This window comes from Schistocerca nitens, chromosome 3, assembly GCF_023898315.1.
Source record: "Schistocerca nitens isolate TAMUIC-IGC-003100 chromosome 3, iqSchNite1.1, whole genome shotgun sequence".
Taxonomy (NCBI): Eukaryota; Metazoa; Arthropoda; class Insecta; order Orthoptera; family Acrididae; genus Schistocerca; species Schistocerca nitens.
This window is the reverse complement of record NC_064616.1, coordinates 532,520,071-532,539,005: the sequence shown is the minus strand read 5'-3', so window position 1 is coordinate 532,539,005 and position 18,935 is coordinate 532,520,071. Positions and strand designations below refer to the sequence as shown.

At 42.7% G+C, this 18,935-nt stretch overlaps 1 protein-coding gene across 5 annotated transcripts in view; it reads right to left on the bottom strand.

The window, feature by feature from the left end:
* LOC126248450 (single-stranded DNA-binding protein 3) overlaps positions 1–18,935 on the bottom strand; it is a 377,126-nt gene that overhangs the window by 187,159 nt on the left and 171,032 nt on the right. For 3 of the 5 annotated variants that reach the window (XM_049949437.1, XM_049949439.1, XM_049949440.1), the window contains exon 5: positions 14,737–14,787. In XM_049949437.1, coding sequence (XP_049805394.1) covers positions 14,737–14,787 — 51 coding nt within the window. The remainder of the gene's footprint in view (positions 1–14,736; positions 14,788–18,935) is intronic. The other 2 variants (XM_049949438.1, XM_049949441.1) reach the window with 1 other exon arrangement.

Here is an 18,935-nt window from a genome sequence, read left to right as displayed (position 1 = left end):
GAAGCAGGCAAAAAGGAATACAAACGTCTCAAAAATGAGATCGACAGGAAGTGCAAAATGGCTAAGCAGGGATGGCTAGAGGACAAATGTAAGGATGTAGAGGCTTGTCTCACTAGGGGTAAGATAGATACTGCCTACAGGAAAATTAAAGAGACCTTTGGAGAAAAGAGAATCACTTGTATGAATATCAAGAGCTCAGGTGGAAACCCAGTTCTAAGCAAAGAAGGGAAGGCAGAAAGGTGGAAGGAGTATATAGAGGGTTTATACAAGGGCGATGTGCTTGAGGACAACATTATGGAAATGGAAGAGGATGTAGATGAAGACGAAATGGGAGATACGATACTGTGTGAAGAGTTTGACAGAGCACTGAAAGACCTGAGTCGAAACAAGGCCCCGGGAGTAGACAACATTCCATTAGAACTACTGACGGCCTTGGGAGAGCCAGTCATGACAAAACTCTACCATCTGGTTAGCAAGATGTATGAGACAGGCGAAATACCCTCAGACTTCAAGAAGAATATAGTAATTCCAATCCCAAAGAAAGCAGGTGTTGACAGATGTGAAAATTACCGAACTATCAGTTTAATAAGTCACAGCTGCAAAATACTAACGTGAATTCTTTACAGACGAATGGAAAAACTGGTAGAAGCGGACCTCGGGGAAGATCAGTTTGGATTCCGTAGAAATGTTGGAACACGTGAGGCAATACTAACCTTACGACTTATCTTAGAAGAAAGATTAAGAAAAGGCAAACCTACGTTTCTAGCATTTGTAGACTTAGAGAAAGCTTTTGACAATGTTAACTGGAATACTCTCTTTCAAATTCTGAAGGTGGTAGGGGTAAAATACAGGGAGCGAAAGGCTATTTACAATTTGTACAGAAACCAGATGGCAGTTATAAGAGTCGAGGGGCATGAAAGGGGAGCAGTGGTTGGGAAAGGAGTGAGACAGGGTTGTAGCCTCTCCCCGATGTTATTCAATCTGTATATTGAGCAAGCAGTAAAGGAAGCAAAAGAAAAATTCGGAGTAGGTATTAAAATTCATGGAGAAGAAGTAAAAATTTTCGTTTCCGACGCAAAACTGACAGTTAATTTTAACGTTCAGAGAATCTTAATAACGATGGAAAAAAACTTTGAGGTTTGCCGATGACATTGTAATTCTGTCAGAGACAGCAAAGGACTTGGAAGAGCAGTTGAACGGAATGGACAGTGTCTTGAAAGGAGGATATAAGATGAACATCAACAAAAGCAAAACGAGGATAATGGAATGTAGTCAAATTAAATCGGGTGATGCTGAGGAAATTAGATTAGGAAATGAGACACTTAAAGTAGTAAAGGAGTTTTGCTATTTAGGGAGTAAAATAACTAATGATGGTCGAAGTATAGAGGATATAAAATGTAGACTGGCAATGGCAAGAAAAGCGTTTCTGAAGAAGAGAAATTTGTTAACATCGAGTATAGACTTAAGTGTCAGGAAGTCGTTTCTGAAAGTATTTGTATGGATCGTAGCCATGTACGGAAGTGAAACATGGACGATAAATAGTTTGGACAAGAAGAGAATAGAAGCTTTCGAAATGTGGTGCTACAGAAGAATGCTGAAGATTAGTTGGGTAGATCACATAACTAATGAGGTGGTGTTGAACAGGATTGGGGAGAAGAGATGTTTGTGGCACAACTTGACTAGAAGAAGGGATCGGTTGGTAGGACATGTTTTGAGGCATCAAGGGATCACCAATTTAGCATTGAAGGGCAGCGTGGAGGGTAAAAATCGTAGAGGGAGACCAAGAGATGAATACACTATGCAGATTCAGAAGGATGTAGGTTGCAGTAGGTACTGGGAGATGAAGAAGCTTGCACAGGATAGGGTAGCATGGAGAGCTGCATCAAACCAGTCTCAGGACTGAAGACCACAACAACAACAACAACAAAACAAATTATACCAATTTTTTGGTTGGATGTTATACACCAACAATTTAACATACGAGGAATTTACCCATTTAGTTGCATCAAGCATACAAGATCATATTTGCGAAATTAGCAAATTCAATCTTCATGTTTCATTGGATTCTAATCCAGATACATCGCATGTAGGCCAACTGACTGATAGTGCATTATATCCTGCCATCTGGTCCAGTGGATAGATTGTTAAGATTCTTGCATATGGAAAGTCATATTTCTGAGCAACTAGACCAGATATTACTAAATTTTTTTAATGAAAATGACGTTGATATCAAAGACTGTCGCGGGCACAGTTATCACAATGCTAGCAACATGAATGGGAAGTACAGCAGCTTCGATGAACGAATTAATAAGATAAATAAATACGCCGAATGACTTCAATATAAAAATATACTTTTTCTTCGACTTCGTTGAAAGCCTCTATACATTTTTCCCGCTTCCGCCTATCAATGGGCTCTTCCTTTGAATGCAAGAAAGAAACTAGTCAAAAATTCAGATTGTGAAAAGGTTGTCGGACAGTAGGTGGTCGGCCCGAGCAGTTCCTACGAAGGCCCTTACGCGGTTTGACCACTATCATGCAAGTTTTGGAAGACATATCCACTAACATGGATCGCAAGGTAGAGTATCTTAATCAGGCTAGCTTCGAAGATAGGTTAACTTAGAAACGGGAATAATGACTATTGCTTGGAATAAAATCCTAGAATGCTTGCAAGCGGCGCACTTCGCTGCGGTCGTCTGACCAAGACTTTACCACGGGATACTTCCCTTTAAAAACAGTTACATGGGTACGTCCAAGCAATGTGGTCCACATTTTCAAATAATGAAGCAAAAGACAAAGTGCTGGCCGGCTGTGAAGAATGTATGCAACAGAATTCAAGAAGACGCGAGCGAAATACAAAGTATGACAATTTCAGTGGCTCTACTACAGTCTATGACGTTGAAGAAAATCAAACACCTTACCAACATTTCGAAATTCAGGTGTTTATCGTCATAACTGATAACGTGCTGTATCCATTATCTAAACGCATGGAAGCGTTTCTTTGAGTAATTTGTATATTTGGAATATTTCGGCAATTTAAGCCTAACACCAGAAAATGTCTTGAAAAGAATTACAATTATCTTCAGTGCTTACCCACCCAGACGATTTGGAAGAAAGCCTAGGTGGAAAAACAAATGTGGTTGTTGGTATTGACAGCAAAAATCGCGACCCCTGGAACTGCAGTTTTACAAACTTTTAATGGAAAATTTATTTGAATCGCGTTTCCCAAATGTAGAAATACACTGACGGGAAAAAAAATCCCAAACCAAGGAAGAGTTGTGCAACATAAGCGAAAGTTGGTAGGCGTGTTTCCCCATATGAAGGATGATGTCTATTCAAATTTCACGCCAGTCGCGAAAGAGTGCCGCTGCTAGCGCCACTATGAGGATGCAAATCAGGTTTGCTTTAAATACACGCTGTAACGGTCGGGAGAGTTAATTCCCTTTGAGATTGGACGTGGTGAGTTGATGGTAGTCAAGAATGCCTTTAATGCGACAAAAACGCCAGTAACACCTCATTGAGTTTGAACGAGGTCGTGTAAACCGGATACGAGAAGCTGCATGTACCATCTGAGAGACTGCAGAAAGACTTGGCAGACATGTAGCCACTGTACATGTTTGCTGGCAGTGATGGTCACGAGAATGTACGGTCGCAGAAGACGGCTCCGGACAGCCAAGTGGCAATACCGCGCGAGAATACCATCGCGTTCGGCGTGTGCCTCTGGCGCGTTGTAGTGCATCTGCAGCAGCAATTTCAGCACAAGTTGGCAGAACACTGACACAACTGGTGCAAATCGGTTACTTCAAAGACAGCTTCGAGCCAGAGATAGAGGCAGGCATTCCACTGACGCAAAACCGCCGCGATTTGCGACTTCAGTGGTGCCAAGTGAGAGTTCACTGGAAATTTGTGGTAAGAACTATGGGACCAAACAGTTGAGGTCATCGGTCCTTAGACTTACGCACTACTTAATCTAACTTAAACTAACTTACGCTGAGGACAACACATACACCCATGCCCGAGGGAGGCCTCGAACTTCCGACGGGGGGAACCGCGCGAACCGTGACAAGACGCCCCAGACCGCACGGCTACCCCGCGCGGCTGAGAGTTCAATGGAGGGCGGGGTGGTGGTCTGTTGTTTTATGGGACTGCCGGTGCCAGTGACCGCCGTGAGCTGGTTAGGAGGAGGCCAGTTAAGGGCCTGCAACCAATCTCTCTTGAGTGCACGAGACGCTGGACCTACACTTTTAGTTATGGTGTTGGGATCCATTTCGTAGGACAGCAGGAGCACTCTAGTCGTCATCCCACGCACACTGACTGCGTATACGTCAGTCCAGTGATTCGATCAATTGTGCTGCCATTCATGAACAGCATTCCAGGGGGTGTTTTTCAACAGGATAACGCTCGCACACATACCATTGTTGTTACTCAACATGTTCTACCGTGTGTCTACATGTTGCCTTGGCCTGCTCAACGACCAGAGGTCAGAAATCGATCACATGTGGGACATAATCGAACGTCAACTGTAGTGTCATCCACAAACAGCATTAACCGTCCCTGTATTGACCGATTAAGGGCAGCAGTCATGGAACTCCACCCCACAAACTGACATCGGGCACCTGTACAGCACAAAGCATGCACGTTTGCATGCTTGCATTCAACATTTTGGCGGTTATAAGCATGCACGTTTGCATGCTTGCATTCAACATTTTGGCGGTTATACCCATTATTAATGTACCAATACTTCACATTTGCAGCAGCTTATCTCGCACTCACACTAACCTGTGATCTCGCAATGTTAATCACTTAAATATGATGCCTACACAAATGTATTCCTGAAATTCCATTACCCCACATCAATTATTTTTTGATATTGCGATTTTTCTCAGTCAGTGTAGTCTTAAGCATTTACTTGTTTTTGATCATCATCAACTGCAGAGGAGAACGTTATTTTTCAACATTAAGGCGCAATGATTTACGGAACACCAAGGGACAAGAATGTCTAAACAACCTCACCTTAAGGAACAAGCACTGTTATTTTCTAAGAGACACTGATTTGGGTAGTGTTAGCGCTAAATTTCCCCTAATTAATTCGAGCAAAGTATTTTAGTGAAGTGTTGTTTTGTTTTATATCCTAAACTTTTAGGCCTAAAGCAAATCAACGGCCCCTTCTCAGGATTTGCCACAGGCTCGCGCTGGCTTAATCCGGCACTGATATCTCATCAAAACTATCCGGACACCAACATGTAATGCGGAATCGACGCCTAGATGTGACGAGAGGCGGACTCGCCAATATAAAAGGAGGTGTGTAGCACAGTGTGTCGGTAGACAAGCAGCAACAGCACAATGGATCGGTCACGAGAGCTCAGCGATTTCGATAGTCAACTGGTTTTTGTATCTCACATGAGTAACAAATCCACCAGGGACATTCAACCATTCTACAGGCGTCCACGTCGACTGTTAGTGATGCGATTGTGAAGTGGAAACGGAACAAACAGCTACAGCTAAACCAAGACCAGGAATATCTTCCCCGACGTCACGCCATCACCTTACAAACGGCTCTGGAAATATGAAAGTATTATTACCAGGATCCGAATTATTCCCGTTTATTCCTCGGAACGATAATGGCACGAAAACTGCATTAAAATGGCGCTTCTTATCTAAAATTACGTATTTATAAGTTCCAGTACGCAGAAAATATTATTTGCTAGTTCGATAACTTTCGTTTGTAGCTGTTTCCGCCACTCATGTGCACTACGCGTGAACATACTATCGATGTAATCCACACGTACGGAATTCTGAACACTGTAGCAAAAATGGTTCAAATGGCTCTGAGCACTATGGGACTCAACTGCTGTGGTCATTAGTCCCCTAGAACTTAGAACTACTTAAACCTAACTAACCTAAGGACATCACAAACATCCATGCCCGAGGCAGGATTCGAACCTGCGACCGTGGCAGTCGCACGGTTCCGGACTGCGCGCCTAGAACCGCGAGACCACCGCGGCCGGCAACACTGTAGCATTACCCTCCAATGCCACAAGGTATACTTTTAAAATTTCCGGTATTTCCCAATCTGAAACGATTTTCCACAGCCAAATAATGAGCACGTTGTTTGGCAAATGGGAGACCATCGAAATGTGCTCGTGGCATGGCCCTAATGGACGTGAATGGCAGCTACCTGTCGTTATTCAGGTATGTTTGTCAATTGTGTAACCGTATACTTTGTATAGCCGAGTTGAGGACGCTTGCGGTTGTAGCGGCCCAACTGTATCCGCTATACACCTTCAAGTAGTAATGCTAGGTTGATGCTGAGAAGATATTAACTGAGTGATGGAATTAGGATTGTAAGTGGGGAATAATCAATTTATTAATTGTTCTGTGTATCTTGAACGGTGAGTAACGAGCCGCCACGCAGTACGTCATGTCAGGGTATGGAGTACATGAATGGAGGAGGTGTGAGCAGTGACAGCAACCCAACAATGGCTCGGACAACCAACGTCTACAACTCTTGCCTCAAATATACCTACTTCCCTTCCTCTTGGAAAAGAGCCACACTTAACATCCTCCCTAAACCTGATAAAAATCCTCTCTTTCCTCAGAATTACAGACCTATCTTTCTCCCAAGCATTCTAGGCACAACTTTAGATCGCCTAGCCCTAATTCCACTGCAAGTTTTGCTGACCCATAGGAACATCACACTCCCTGAACAGTTTGGGTTTCGCGCCGGGCATGGCATCATATCCCTGTCCACACGATTGGTTGAGTAGATCTGCAAGGCCAGGGCAGACAAGCACAGCACGTTGTCGGTCTTTTTGGGCATTGAAAAGACCTTCTATTGTGTTTGCAATGTCGGCCTAATATACAAGTCCTACCAGTATGACTGCCCTCGGCATCTGTTGAGGGTCCTCCACTCATTCTTACGTAATAGAAATCTATATGTAAATACTGATAAACATAAGAGTAGTACTAAAACAATAGAAGCAGGAGTGCCCCACGGTTCTAAACACTATTTGCAGATGTTACCGCCATTTATGCTAGCCCCCGAACTCCAATTACATCGTGCTCAACATACAAAGGCACCTTGAACAAATTACACAATAGCGTAATTTGTGGAAAATTAAAATAAACCCGACGAAATGCGATGACATGATCTTCACTACCAGGAGACTCCAAACTGTGGACACATTATAGACGGAAGGCATATCCCCTGATGCGATACTATCAGATGTCTAGGACTAGCGCTTGATAGTAAACCGCTGTGGAAATCACATATACTCGACGCGTGTAATCATGGTTCGGCTAGGCTTTACAAGTTATACCTATTCTTCAAAGGCATTGGACTGACCACCGAAGCTAAATTACGTACCTGGAAGATGGTGGTCCTTTCTGCTATATTAGATGGTTATGAGATCTGGGACATGGCCGCAGACACTCATGTAAGAAAATAATCACGGATGCAACACTGTTCGTCCCTAACACATTAATACAAAGAGACACAAACATGCCCACCATTACCACAATCATAGAACAACTACCTCAATCATTCTATTCAAATTCAGAACATTCTGCATACAGCCGGCCGCGGTGGTCTCGCGGTTCTAGGCGCTCAGTCCGGAACCGCGCGACTGCTACGGTCGCAGGTTCGAATCCTGCCTCGGGCATGGATGTGTGTGATGTCCTTAGGTTAGTTAGGTTTAAGTAGTTTTAAGTTCTAGGGGACTGATGACCAGAGATGTTAAGTCCCATAGTGCTCAGAGCCATTTGAACCATTTTGAACATTCTGCATACAATCTCATTTCTTGCTTACGATCTGATCCCTTTCACGTCAGTCATAAGCATTCTAAAAATAAACTAACCAGAAACTTCATCTACCTCTACATGGCAAATCTGCCAATCACATTTAAGTGCCTGGCAGAGGGTTCATCGAATCACCTTCACAATGCTCTATTATTCCAATCTCGTATGGCGCGCGGAAAGAAAGACCACCTATATCTTTCCGTACGAGCTCTGATTTCCCTTATTTTATCGCGGTGAGCGTTTCTCCCTATGTAGATCGGTGTCAACAAAATATTTTCGCATTCGAAGGAGGAAGTTGGTGATTGGAATTTCGTGAGAAGATTCCGTCGCAACGAAAAACGCCTTTCTTTTAATGATGTCCAGCCCAAATCCTGTATAATTCTGTGACACTCTCTCCCATATTTCACGATAATACAAAACGTGCTGCCCTTCTTTGAACTTTTTCGATGTTCTCCGTCAGTCCTATCTGGTAAGGATGCCACACCGCGCAGCAGTATTCTAAAAGAGGACGGACAAGCGTAGTGTTGGCAGTCTCCTTAATAGACCTGTTACATTTTCCAAGTGTCCTGCCAATAAAACGCAGTCTTTGGTTAGCCTTCCCCACAACATTTTCTATGTGTTCCTTCCAATTTAAGTTGTTCGTAATTGTAATACCTAGGTATTTAGTTGAATTTACGGCTGTTAGATTAGACTGATTTATCGTGTAACCGAAGTTTAACGAATTCCTTTTCTACGTTACTCATGTTGGTAGCTATTCTCGATTCGAATTCTGGAATATTCACTTCGTCTTCTTTTGTAAAGGCATTTCGGAAGGCTGTGTTTAGTAACTCTTCTTTGGCAGCACTGTCTTCGATAGTGTCTACATCGCTATTGCACAGAGAGGCACTGATTGTTTCTTGCCGCTAACATACTTCACATACGACAAGAATCTCTTTGGATTTTCTGCCAGGTTTCGAGACAAAGTTTCGTTGTGGAAACTGTTATATGCATCTTGCATTTAAGTCCGCGCTAAATTTCGAGCTTCTGTAAAAGATCGCCAATCTTGAGGATTTTGCGTCTGTTTAAAGTTGGCATGTTTGTTTCGTTGTTTCTGCAACAGTTTTTTAACCCTTTTTTAAAGCCATATCTGGTCTACACTTTTATTATTAATTTGGAATGAGTGGAGATTGTACCTCAGGAAGGCGTCAAGTGAATTTTTATCTGCTTTTTTGAATCGGTATATTTTTCGCTTATTTTTTGAGGATTATTATATTCAATCTCGCTACGACAACCCTGTGTTCACTAATCCCTGTATCGGGTTTGGTGCTCGGGTATTAATTTACACTAACAAATAAACAACACACAAAAAATACACAAGCAAATAAAAACCACCCTGTTTTAATAAACCCTGGCTGAGACATGAGGCATTGAGGCAATAGCCACTTGTCCTCGTGCAACGGCCGGCCGCGGTGGTCTAGCGGTTGTAGGCGCTCAGTCCGGAACCGCGCGACTGCTACGGTCGCAGGTTCGAATCCTGCCTCGGGCATGGATGTGTGTGATGTCCTTAGGTTAGTTAGGTTTAAGTAGTTCTAAGTTCTAGGGGACTGATGACCTTAGGAGTTAAGTCCCATAGTGCTCAGAGCCATTTGAACGATGTGGTGATTATTTTGCAAATTTGGAGTGCAATGTCAGTTTTCTTTCTTAGTTATGAATGTTAAGATTTATAGGGAGAGAGAATTATTCTTTGCCTGTGGTGAATTACTCCTTGGAACGCCCCGAGTTGAGGAACTTCGATTATTATACGACTTACGTGAGAATAGGCTGTCGTACTCAAGTTTAGTGCCCCAGTACGATTTTATGAACTAGGTCTGTTGCTACAATCTTGGATTTTTATGTTAGGCCCCCTTTTATCGACGATTCACCCGATTAGCAAAAGTGATATATATGAATTGAATGCTCGGAAACTGGAAGTTGGAATTCTAATAGTTAAACCCAATCTTTTAGGCCATTCGGTAAGAGAACCGCCAAAAGATCTTAAAATTCTAGTTGCCACTGGAGAAAGGTAGAAGGTATTTAACATACAGTCAATGTTGAAGAGAAGAATGTAAATGAAAACTGGCAAAGAAAAAAACTTATGATAGATTAATGCGCTCTCGGCGCAAGCTCTGAGAATAAGGATGGTAAGGTTTCAGAAATGTCCTTTTCAAAAGAACGATCCTGGTATTCGCTTTAATGAGTTTAGAGAAACCACGAAAACAACAATCGGAAGAACCGGACGGAGATTTGAATACCGTTCCTCCAAAACTCTAGTCAATCGCCGTAACTACTGCCTCACTATACTCGGTAGTAGGCAAAGAAAAGAACGAGGAACTTCAAGAGGTTTAACTTCATCTTAATAACAAACCGCCACCTGCCACAGTCACTTCGTGCGAGGATTCTGTCAATACAGGCAAACACAAATGTATGTGCATTAAACACGGTGCGCCTGTAAAATTTGGTCTCAGAAGATAATGGGAAGAAGATTTACAAACCAAATACTTTTAATGGCATTCAGAGTAATTACTATTAGCTACAACACGCTTCTGACATCGGTTGTAAAGCTGTTGGAAACTTTCAGCGAACGAATTTTGTGGAACCGCTCAAAGAACGGTGGTCACGCGTTGATAGACATCACCATCATTACAGGAGATAAAATCTGGTGCTACCAGTACGATACGGAGACCAAGCGTCATTCGACGGCACGGTGTTCATCGTCTTCCCCGCACAGCTGAAGTAGAATTTCATGACGGATGAAGCCCTTGCTGTCAAAAAAAGGAGATAATATCGTCTTAATTTTGGATTTTGTCAGCTGACTTTTTTGTGGGAGGCAGGGAAGACTATGAACATCGTGCCACTGACTGTGGCATGGTACGGGGTCGTACTGCTCTCACCTCCTCTCATGATGCGGATATCCACGGTGCTTCGAGCGATTCCACAAGAAAAATGGTTCAAATGGCTCTGAGCACTATGGGACTTAACTACTGAGGTCATCAGTCCCCTAGAACTTAGAACTACTTAAACCTAACCAACCTAAGGACATCACACACATCCATGCCCGAGGCAGGATTAGAACCTGCGACCGTAGCGGTCACGCGGTTCCAAACTGACGCGCTTAGAACCGCACGGCCACACCGGCCGGCGATTCCACAAGAAGCGTTTGCTGACAGTTTCCAACAGAGTTACAACCAAAGTATGTAGTAGTAGCTTATAGTGATTACCCTGAAGGTCAGTAAAGGTTTTGTAACTTGTTTCCTCTATTTTCTGATGCTATTCATGGATTTTTCGGACGCATCTTCTATGGCAGGCCACGCGGGGTAGCCGTGCGGTCCAGGGCGCTTTGCCACGGTTCGCGCGGCTCGCCCCGTCGGAGGTTCGAGTCCTCCCTCAGGCATGGGTGTTTGCGTTGTCCTTAGCGTAAGTTAGTTTAAGGTAGATTAAGCAGTGTTAAGCCTAGCGACCGATGACCTCAGCAGTTTGGTCCCATAGGAACTTACCACAAATTTCCAAAAGAATTCTATGGCAACTGAGTCCATTGTGACCAAGAAATGGCCTCGTTTAAGATTTGACAGCAGTAATATACACGATAATCTGTGTACTGTGAAGTGAAAATCGATATCAACATCACAAAGAATTTAACACACGTGTCATTGCTATAGATATACATAATATATGCAAGTGACGTTGTGTTCTGCACCCGAATACCGGTTTGGCTATTAAAAATTTTGAATGCAGTTCAAGGTGTTTACAATACTTCTTTAAAGAAGAAGCTATGGAAGTCTTGGATGGATAGTTTGCAACCCTTCCAGAACCATATTTCTGCAATGTAACCACATGAAGCTATTTAAAAGCCATCCTGGCCATCTTAACGATGAACTATCTGACCTATATCCCACAATTCATCGCTTTCCATAGTATTTGGAAGCAATAGACATCACGTTAAGGAAATTTTGAAATTTGTGGTAAGGTCTTATGGGACCAAACTGCTGAGGTCCCTAAGCTTACACACTACTTAATCAACTTAAATTATCTTACGCTAAGGACGGTACATACACTCATGCCCGAGGGAGGACTCGAACCTCCGACGGAGGGAGCCGCGCGGATCGTGACAAGACGCCTCAGACAACGCGGCTCACGTTAATGCGACTTCGATGATTGTACCGGATGGTATGAACTTGGGGATCTGAATCAACAACAGCATAGACCATGTAAGACCACGGACTTTGTCAACCACGCTCAATGATTATGTACATATGTTCTTTAAGCATGAACTACGTATACTGTCGTTGACTCCCAATCAAACCAATCATGACCGATAGGAAGATTTAACAATGGGGCACTGTTAAATGGGGCGTTCCCCAAGGATCGGTGCTGGGGCCACTGCTGTTTCTTGCCGGCCGCGGTGGTCTAGCGGTTCAGGCGCTCAGTCCGGAACCGCGCGACTCCTACGGTCGCAGGTTCGAACCCTGCCTCGGGCATGGATGTGTGTGATGTCCTTAGGTTAGTTAGGTTTAAGTAGTTCTAAGTTCGAGGGGACTGATGACCAGAGATGTTAAGTCCCATAGTGCTCAGAGCCATTTGAACCATTTTTTTGCTGTTCCTTATTTATATAAATGATATGCCTTCTAGTATTACAGGTGATTCAAAAATATTTCTGTTTGCTGATGACACCAGCTTGGTAGTGAAGGATCCTGTGTGTAATATTGAAACATTATCAAATAATATAGTTCATGAAATAAGTTCGTGGCTTGTGGAAAATAATTTGATGCTAAATCACAGTAAGACTCAGTTTTTACAGTTTGGCTCTGAGCACTATGGGACTCAACTGCTGAGGTCATTAGTCCCCTAGAACTTAGAACTAGTTAAACCTAACTAACCTAAGGACATCACAAACATCCATGCCCGAGGCAGGATTCGAACCTGCGACCGTAGCGGTCTTGCGGTTCCAGACTGCAGCGCCTTTAACCGCACGGCCACTTCGGCCGGCTTTTACAGTTTCTAACTCACAATTCAATAAGAATTGATATTTTAATCAGGCAGAATGGGCATGTTATAAGTGAGACGGAACAGTTCAAGTTCCTAGGCGTACGGATAGATAGTAAGCTGTTGTGGAAAGCCCATGTTCAGGATCTTGTTCAGAAACTAAATGCCGCTTTATTTATCATGAGAACAGTATCTGAAGTAAGTGACATTTCAACACGAAAAGTAGTCTACTTCGCATATTTTCATACGCTTATGTCATATGGTATTATTTTTTGGGGTAATTCTTCTGATTCAAAAAGGGTATTTTTGGCTCAAAAACGGGCTGTTCGAGCTATGTATGGTGTAAGTTCGAGAACCTCTTGTCGACCCCTATTCAATAGTCTGGGAATTCTGACATTGCCCTCACAGTATATATTTTCTGTAATGTCGTTTGCTGTTAGCAATATTAGCTTATTCCCAAGAGTTAGCAGTTTTAACTCAGTTAATACTAGGCAGAAATCAAATCTGCATGTGGAATGCACTTCCTTGACTCTTGTGCAGAAAGGAGTGCAGTATTCTGCTGCATCCATTTTCAATAAGCTACCACAAGAACTCAAAAATCTTAGCAGTAGCCCAAACGCTTTTAAGTCTAAACTGAAGAGTTTCCTCATGGCTCACTCCATCTATTCTGTCGAGGAGCTCCTGGAAGAGCTAAAAATTTAAGCAAATTCCAGTGTTACATTCTTGATTTTCTTTATTTAAACTAACGACGTGTCACCTGAATATGTTTCTTATATTTCATTTTATCTGTTTCTACAATCGTGTTATAATTTCATGTATTGACTCGTTCCATGACCATGGAGACTTCTCCTTAATGTGGTCCCACGGAACAATAAATAAATAAATAAAACCTGCGCTCTTCCTGCGGCCGACGACGTACTAGTTTGCATATCAGTACAACAGCAAACGCCGCCACAATGATGCACCCACTCTAATAGTGGGAACTGCTAAGTGGGATATACGAACAGTCCGGCCGCCATGTCATCCTGTTCCATGTGGTGTCATTCGAATGCAGTATGAAGGAGCATAGGGTCAGCAACCGCTCTCCTTGCCGTTGTCGGTTTTCCACACATTGGAGCAGCTATTTCTCATTGAAGTCGCTCCTGAACCGGCATCACGAGGCTGAGGGCAGCCCGTTCCAATCCTTCCACCACGGAAAAATAAATTTCTGGGCAGAACCGACAACTGAACCGGGGACCTGCCACGTGGCAGTCAAACGCGCTGACCACTCTAAATGAAGGCGGACAGATGAACATTTACGACTAATACAAAAGCCATGTTACTTCCCTAGAGTGACACACACTGAATCGAAAATTTGGGTAGAAACATAAATATTCCGCTCACAGTAACCAGATACTGTGCACAACGACTGAAATTACATAGAACTTTAGCAAACCTTCCCATTTGCTCACTGTTTAATATCATGTCGAGGGGAGACGAAGAGGTAGATAATATTACCTACAATATAATATTAGGAATATGTTTTACGACAAGCATACAGTTTCTTGTCCCACAGTCGGCAAAGTTTCACCAGATTAAAGTCACATCTTATTCAGTTTTCCACTATATACGTACACTAGAAATTATGATTTTCGTTCAAATTCGATGTAATACTTTTAGAATCTTGTGACAATTGAAAAATTATTAAACTACAGGAAAACATTATTCCCACAATTTATCAGAGGTGGCTGCAAAGAAGCATTCCTAGGTGCATTAGCTCAACTTAAAATTATTGTTGCAAATCTCACTAACTGCCACAAGGAAAAAAATTGTTAGCTCCGTCAGTGAAATCTCAAATTTTATCCGTTTTCGCAGATATCTTTACCTCTGGAACGTGAGAAAAATATTTTTTAGAGAACAGTTATCTAATCATGCACATTCATATTAGTAGTGAAGCTGTATTACCATACTCACGTGTGCAATACCGTTGACACCATAACCGGAGTTTACGAAACCCTGTAACAAGAAGAAAACAATATTAGAACACTAACAAGCTGAACCGCGTACAATAACAAACGGTGCTTGTTATGCCATGGTTTGCACACACGATGAAACCTCTGCGGCGTTTTGATGAACTTCCATAGTGTGAAGAATTGTGTAATAAATTTATTTTTGGATGGGATCCGCCTTGAGCAAACAATTTTCTTTCCTCCGCTTTTACCCAGACATGTTTCGCTGAAGTTTATTTTCTTTCTACAAGCAACAGGAAAATCGCTTTTAACTATATGCACATATATAAATTTGAACTTTTAAGAAAATACTCAATTTTGAAAATAGGCATGATTTTTATATACATCTTGGTACCACATGCTGTGGTTTTCTATATTTTGCGTTGCTGTTTTTCTTTTCCAGTTTGTCAGCTGCGACGATTGAGAACTTAATACAGGAAATTCTTAAAGATTTACGAATGGGAATGTCAAAGTCAGCATTTTATTCTATGTTGTGCTTGTGTACGCAATATGTTACACTCGGGCGGCCGGTGTGGCCGTGCGGTTCTAGGCGCTACAGTCTGGAGCCGAGCGACCGCTACGGTCGCAGGTTCGAATCCTGCCTCGGGCATGGATGTGTGTGATGTCCTTAGGTTAGTTGGGTTTAATTAGTTCTAAGTTCTAGGCGACTGATGACCTCAGAAGTCGCATAGTGCTCAGAGCCATTTGAACCATTTGTTACACTCGCTTTTTCTGATTTCCCTGTTAGCTTCATTGCAAAGAACTGTACTTCGTGAACTGCAGACTAACAAACAAACATTTTTTTCAAGAATCTTGGATCATCGTATTCCTAGCTTCGTCAGCTCCCTGACAAGCGTACTTTTCCCACGATCGACTGAATCGTTGATTCCCGTCAATGTATTGTCAAACCATTGTACAATTTGCTCTCAGAATTACAAAATAAAACTGACCGTTTTCAATTGATTCGGTATGGTTTCCGTGAACACTTTGTGGATGAATACATCATCTGGGGAAAAATGTTGTGCATAAGAATCAACAAGTAACTGCAATGTTCAGGTGGCTTTTCCAATCACTTTCCCAGAACGAGTGCCTCTATTGTCAGGGCTGTCACCTTGTTTATTTATCTACTTAACAAACACCATCACGCAAGACATGCAGAATATACCTTTGACACTACAGTCACTACAACGTGAATTGCAGGGTCCCGTCCAGTCTTTAATAATTACGTCTTTCATGATTTCCGTTCGTCTACTGAGACAAATAACGTTATGGTTCGCTCTCTATAGGACACGACCGATGACTTCCTCTATCCTTGTGCACCGTCTCTAATGACATTGTCCTTGACGGAACGTTATGACCTACTATATCTCCCTTCTTGCGACCATTAACGAGCTTCAGTCTTTACTACAGGCACGGTATTATCGTTTCACTTAGTTTGTATTACAATTAATCAACATCAAGGTACCTGGTAACGATCCTAATCCAAAAATCTATTTAATTTCAATATGAAATTTATAGAAGACTGACAAATTCTTGCACGTTGGAGTCCACCTACAAAGTAACACCAGCTTGAGTAGAACGAGTGTGTACCGCACAGTCAGATCTGGAACTGAAGGAGATCCACGCGACAGAAATCCTTATGCTCCGCTGGATGCTAGGCATTTCCCTACTTATATCATCTCTTCGACGACAATATCCGGTAGCTTTTTGTATTAACACTTGTTCCTGAGGCTTTGAATAACCTGCTCCCAGAAATTTTCTGGTGGATAGGGCTAGGCTCTCCGACTTCACTGAATGTCGCACATGTAAAACATGTTATCTTTGTTTGGCAAGAGGATAGTACCATGATTACACGAACTTGCCTGACGTCAGACCACCTACTTCATCATGGACAGCTATTTCGTATCTTGGAACGTCCTTTTCGCGAAGGTCTGTATTCTTGACGGAGACGAACGATTTTAATTCCGCTGTTAATATCGCCATTCCATCGTTGCATAGATCGTCCATATGTCACCAGTAAGTCGGTTCCTAGATACACGAAGCTTATGTCACAAACTAAAACGTCCACTTACGGATGTGATGGTACCTGCGGAGTCGGCCTTCCATCTTTTCCACAGTAATGTGATAAAAATGTCAGAGTTGTCAAGAAGGGAAATGCCCATTACCGAAGTGTGCATAAGTACTTCCGTCGCGTGATCTCTCAATTCCCCGTCACACTGTCCAGTATTCAGGGGCAAAAGAACAGCAATGGCAAATTTAGATTACTGTTCAAAATGTTCAAATGTGTGTGAAATCTTATGGGACTTAACTGCTAAGTCCCTCAGCTTACACACTACTTGACCTAAATTATCCTAAGGACAAATACACACACACATGCCCGAGGGAGGACTCGAACCTCCGCCGGGACCAGCGCCCCAGACCGCTCGGCTAATCCCGCGCGGCTTAGATTACTGTATTTGAGGTATCCGCCGCAACAAAAATTAGCTTCATACCCACGGAAATTTGTTGTCTACGCGGTGCTGGCCTCGCAGCTCCTAAATCTCAGTACAAAGAACCTAATAATTTCATAAAGACAAAGGAAAAAGGACTCTAGTGTAGGCGTTCCATATGGATGGCACTGTAGTTTTGTGGATTGTCACCGTAAAGTGAAATCCTTTGAGAAAATACACTATGTAAAAGATCTTTTGCAGTCGTTATTGAACACCATCCATTGAACATACAAGCAATGAACCTTCGGTGCTTGTCTTCCACGTTCTAAAATTTCCTTGTTACACCTATACTTCTGGTGTTACTTTCCTTCGCATTTCAATGATATATCATGCTAAAAATTACACATCGGTACTGTAATCAAGAGAGATTTTATTTTTGCTTCTGCTGCTACGTCGTAGTTTGTGATTTTTTACTGTTATGGCCAGCTGCCGCATTTTACGGAACGACAAGTTGTCGCAGTAGCTCTGTTGGTATATTTTCCTGTAGATAGCTTAATCAGAAACTTCATTGCGAATACAACGGCATCTCAGCATACGCTACAGGACCATATCGATTTCTCCAAAGTTAGAAGAGGAGTTTTATCTCGTCATGTAGTGCGGAAGTCTTTATTTCTGCAACTCTACACGTCCGTGTAGAATCACCGCCAAATGATGGATGATAACAAGAATTGTTTGTACTCCTAAGGGGACATCCATTAATTACGTGAGAAGTCTTCTTTAAAATTTGGACTCAACCTTCCCCCTTGGTGAGATTGGTGGTACCGCTCCCCCTTCATGTGACGTTTACCGTGTAGTCGGGTAAAACTATGTAAAATGAAATCTTTAATTTGTTTTAAACGGGGGACCTATGTGAGTGTACAAATAAGTGACTAGCCACATACCTTCTACACTCTAAAATTATTCCTTCCACTGACGTAACAAGTCATTTGTCCACATATCTGAAATATTGTGCCTCAGCTGCAAATTATGTCTCTGGTTTCTTTCCTGAAATACCAACAGTCGAATTCTCTGAAAGTCCCGCTCCTAGCCGTCAGGCGTCCGCCCCCGGTAGCTGAGACGTCAGCGCGACAGAATGTAAATATTAAAGGCCCGGGTTCGATTCCCCACAGGGTCGGAGATTTTCTCCGCTCAGGGACTGGGTGTTGTGTTGTCCTAATCATCATCATTTCATCCCCATCGACGTGCAAGTCGCCGAAGTGGCGTTAAATCGAAATACTTGCACCCGCGAGCGGTCTGCCCAACAGGACGCCCTAGTCACGCGACATTTACACTTTATCCTTCAAGCAAAACTTTCCGCAGAAGCCTTCGTAGTCCCTGAAGTGCAATTACAGAAAAATAATCACAAACATGGATTAAAGATGAACATTTTAGGGAAATTCGGCTTTATCCTTTTACAATCCACTGCTTGCGCCAAATTCCATGTTGTTGTTGTTGCTGTTGTTTTCAGTCGGAAGGCTGGTCTGATGATGCAGCTCTCTATAATACTCCATCTTGCGCAAGCCTGTTCATCTCCAACTACTGTAACCTACATGCTTTTGAAGCTGGTTATTGTATTCATCTCTTGGTCTCTCTCTACAATTTTTATCCTCCCTCCCTCCGCCGGTCGGTGTGGCCGAGCGGTTCTAGGCGATTCAGTCTGGAACCGCGTGACCGCTACGGTCGCAGG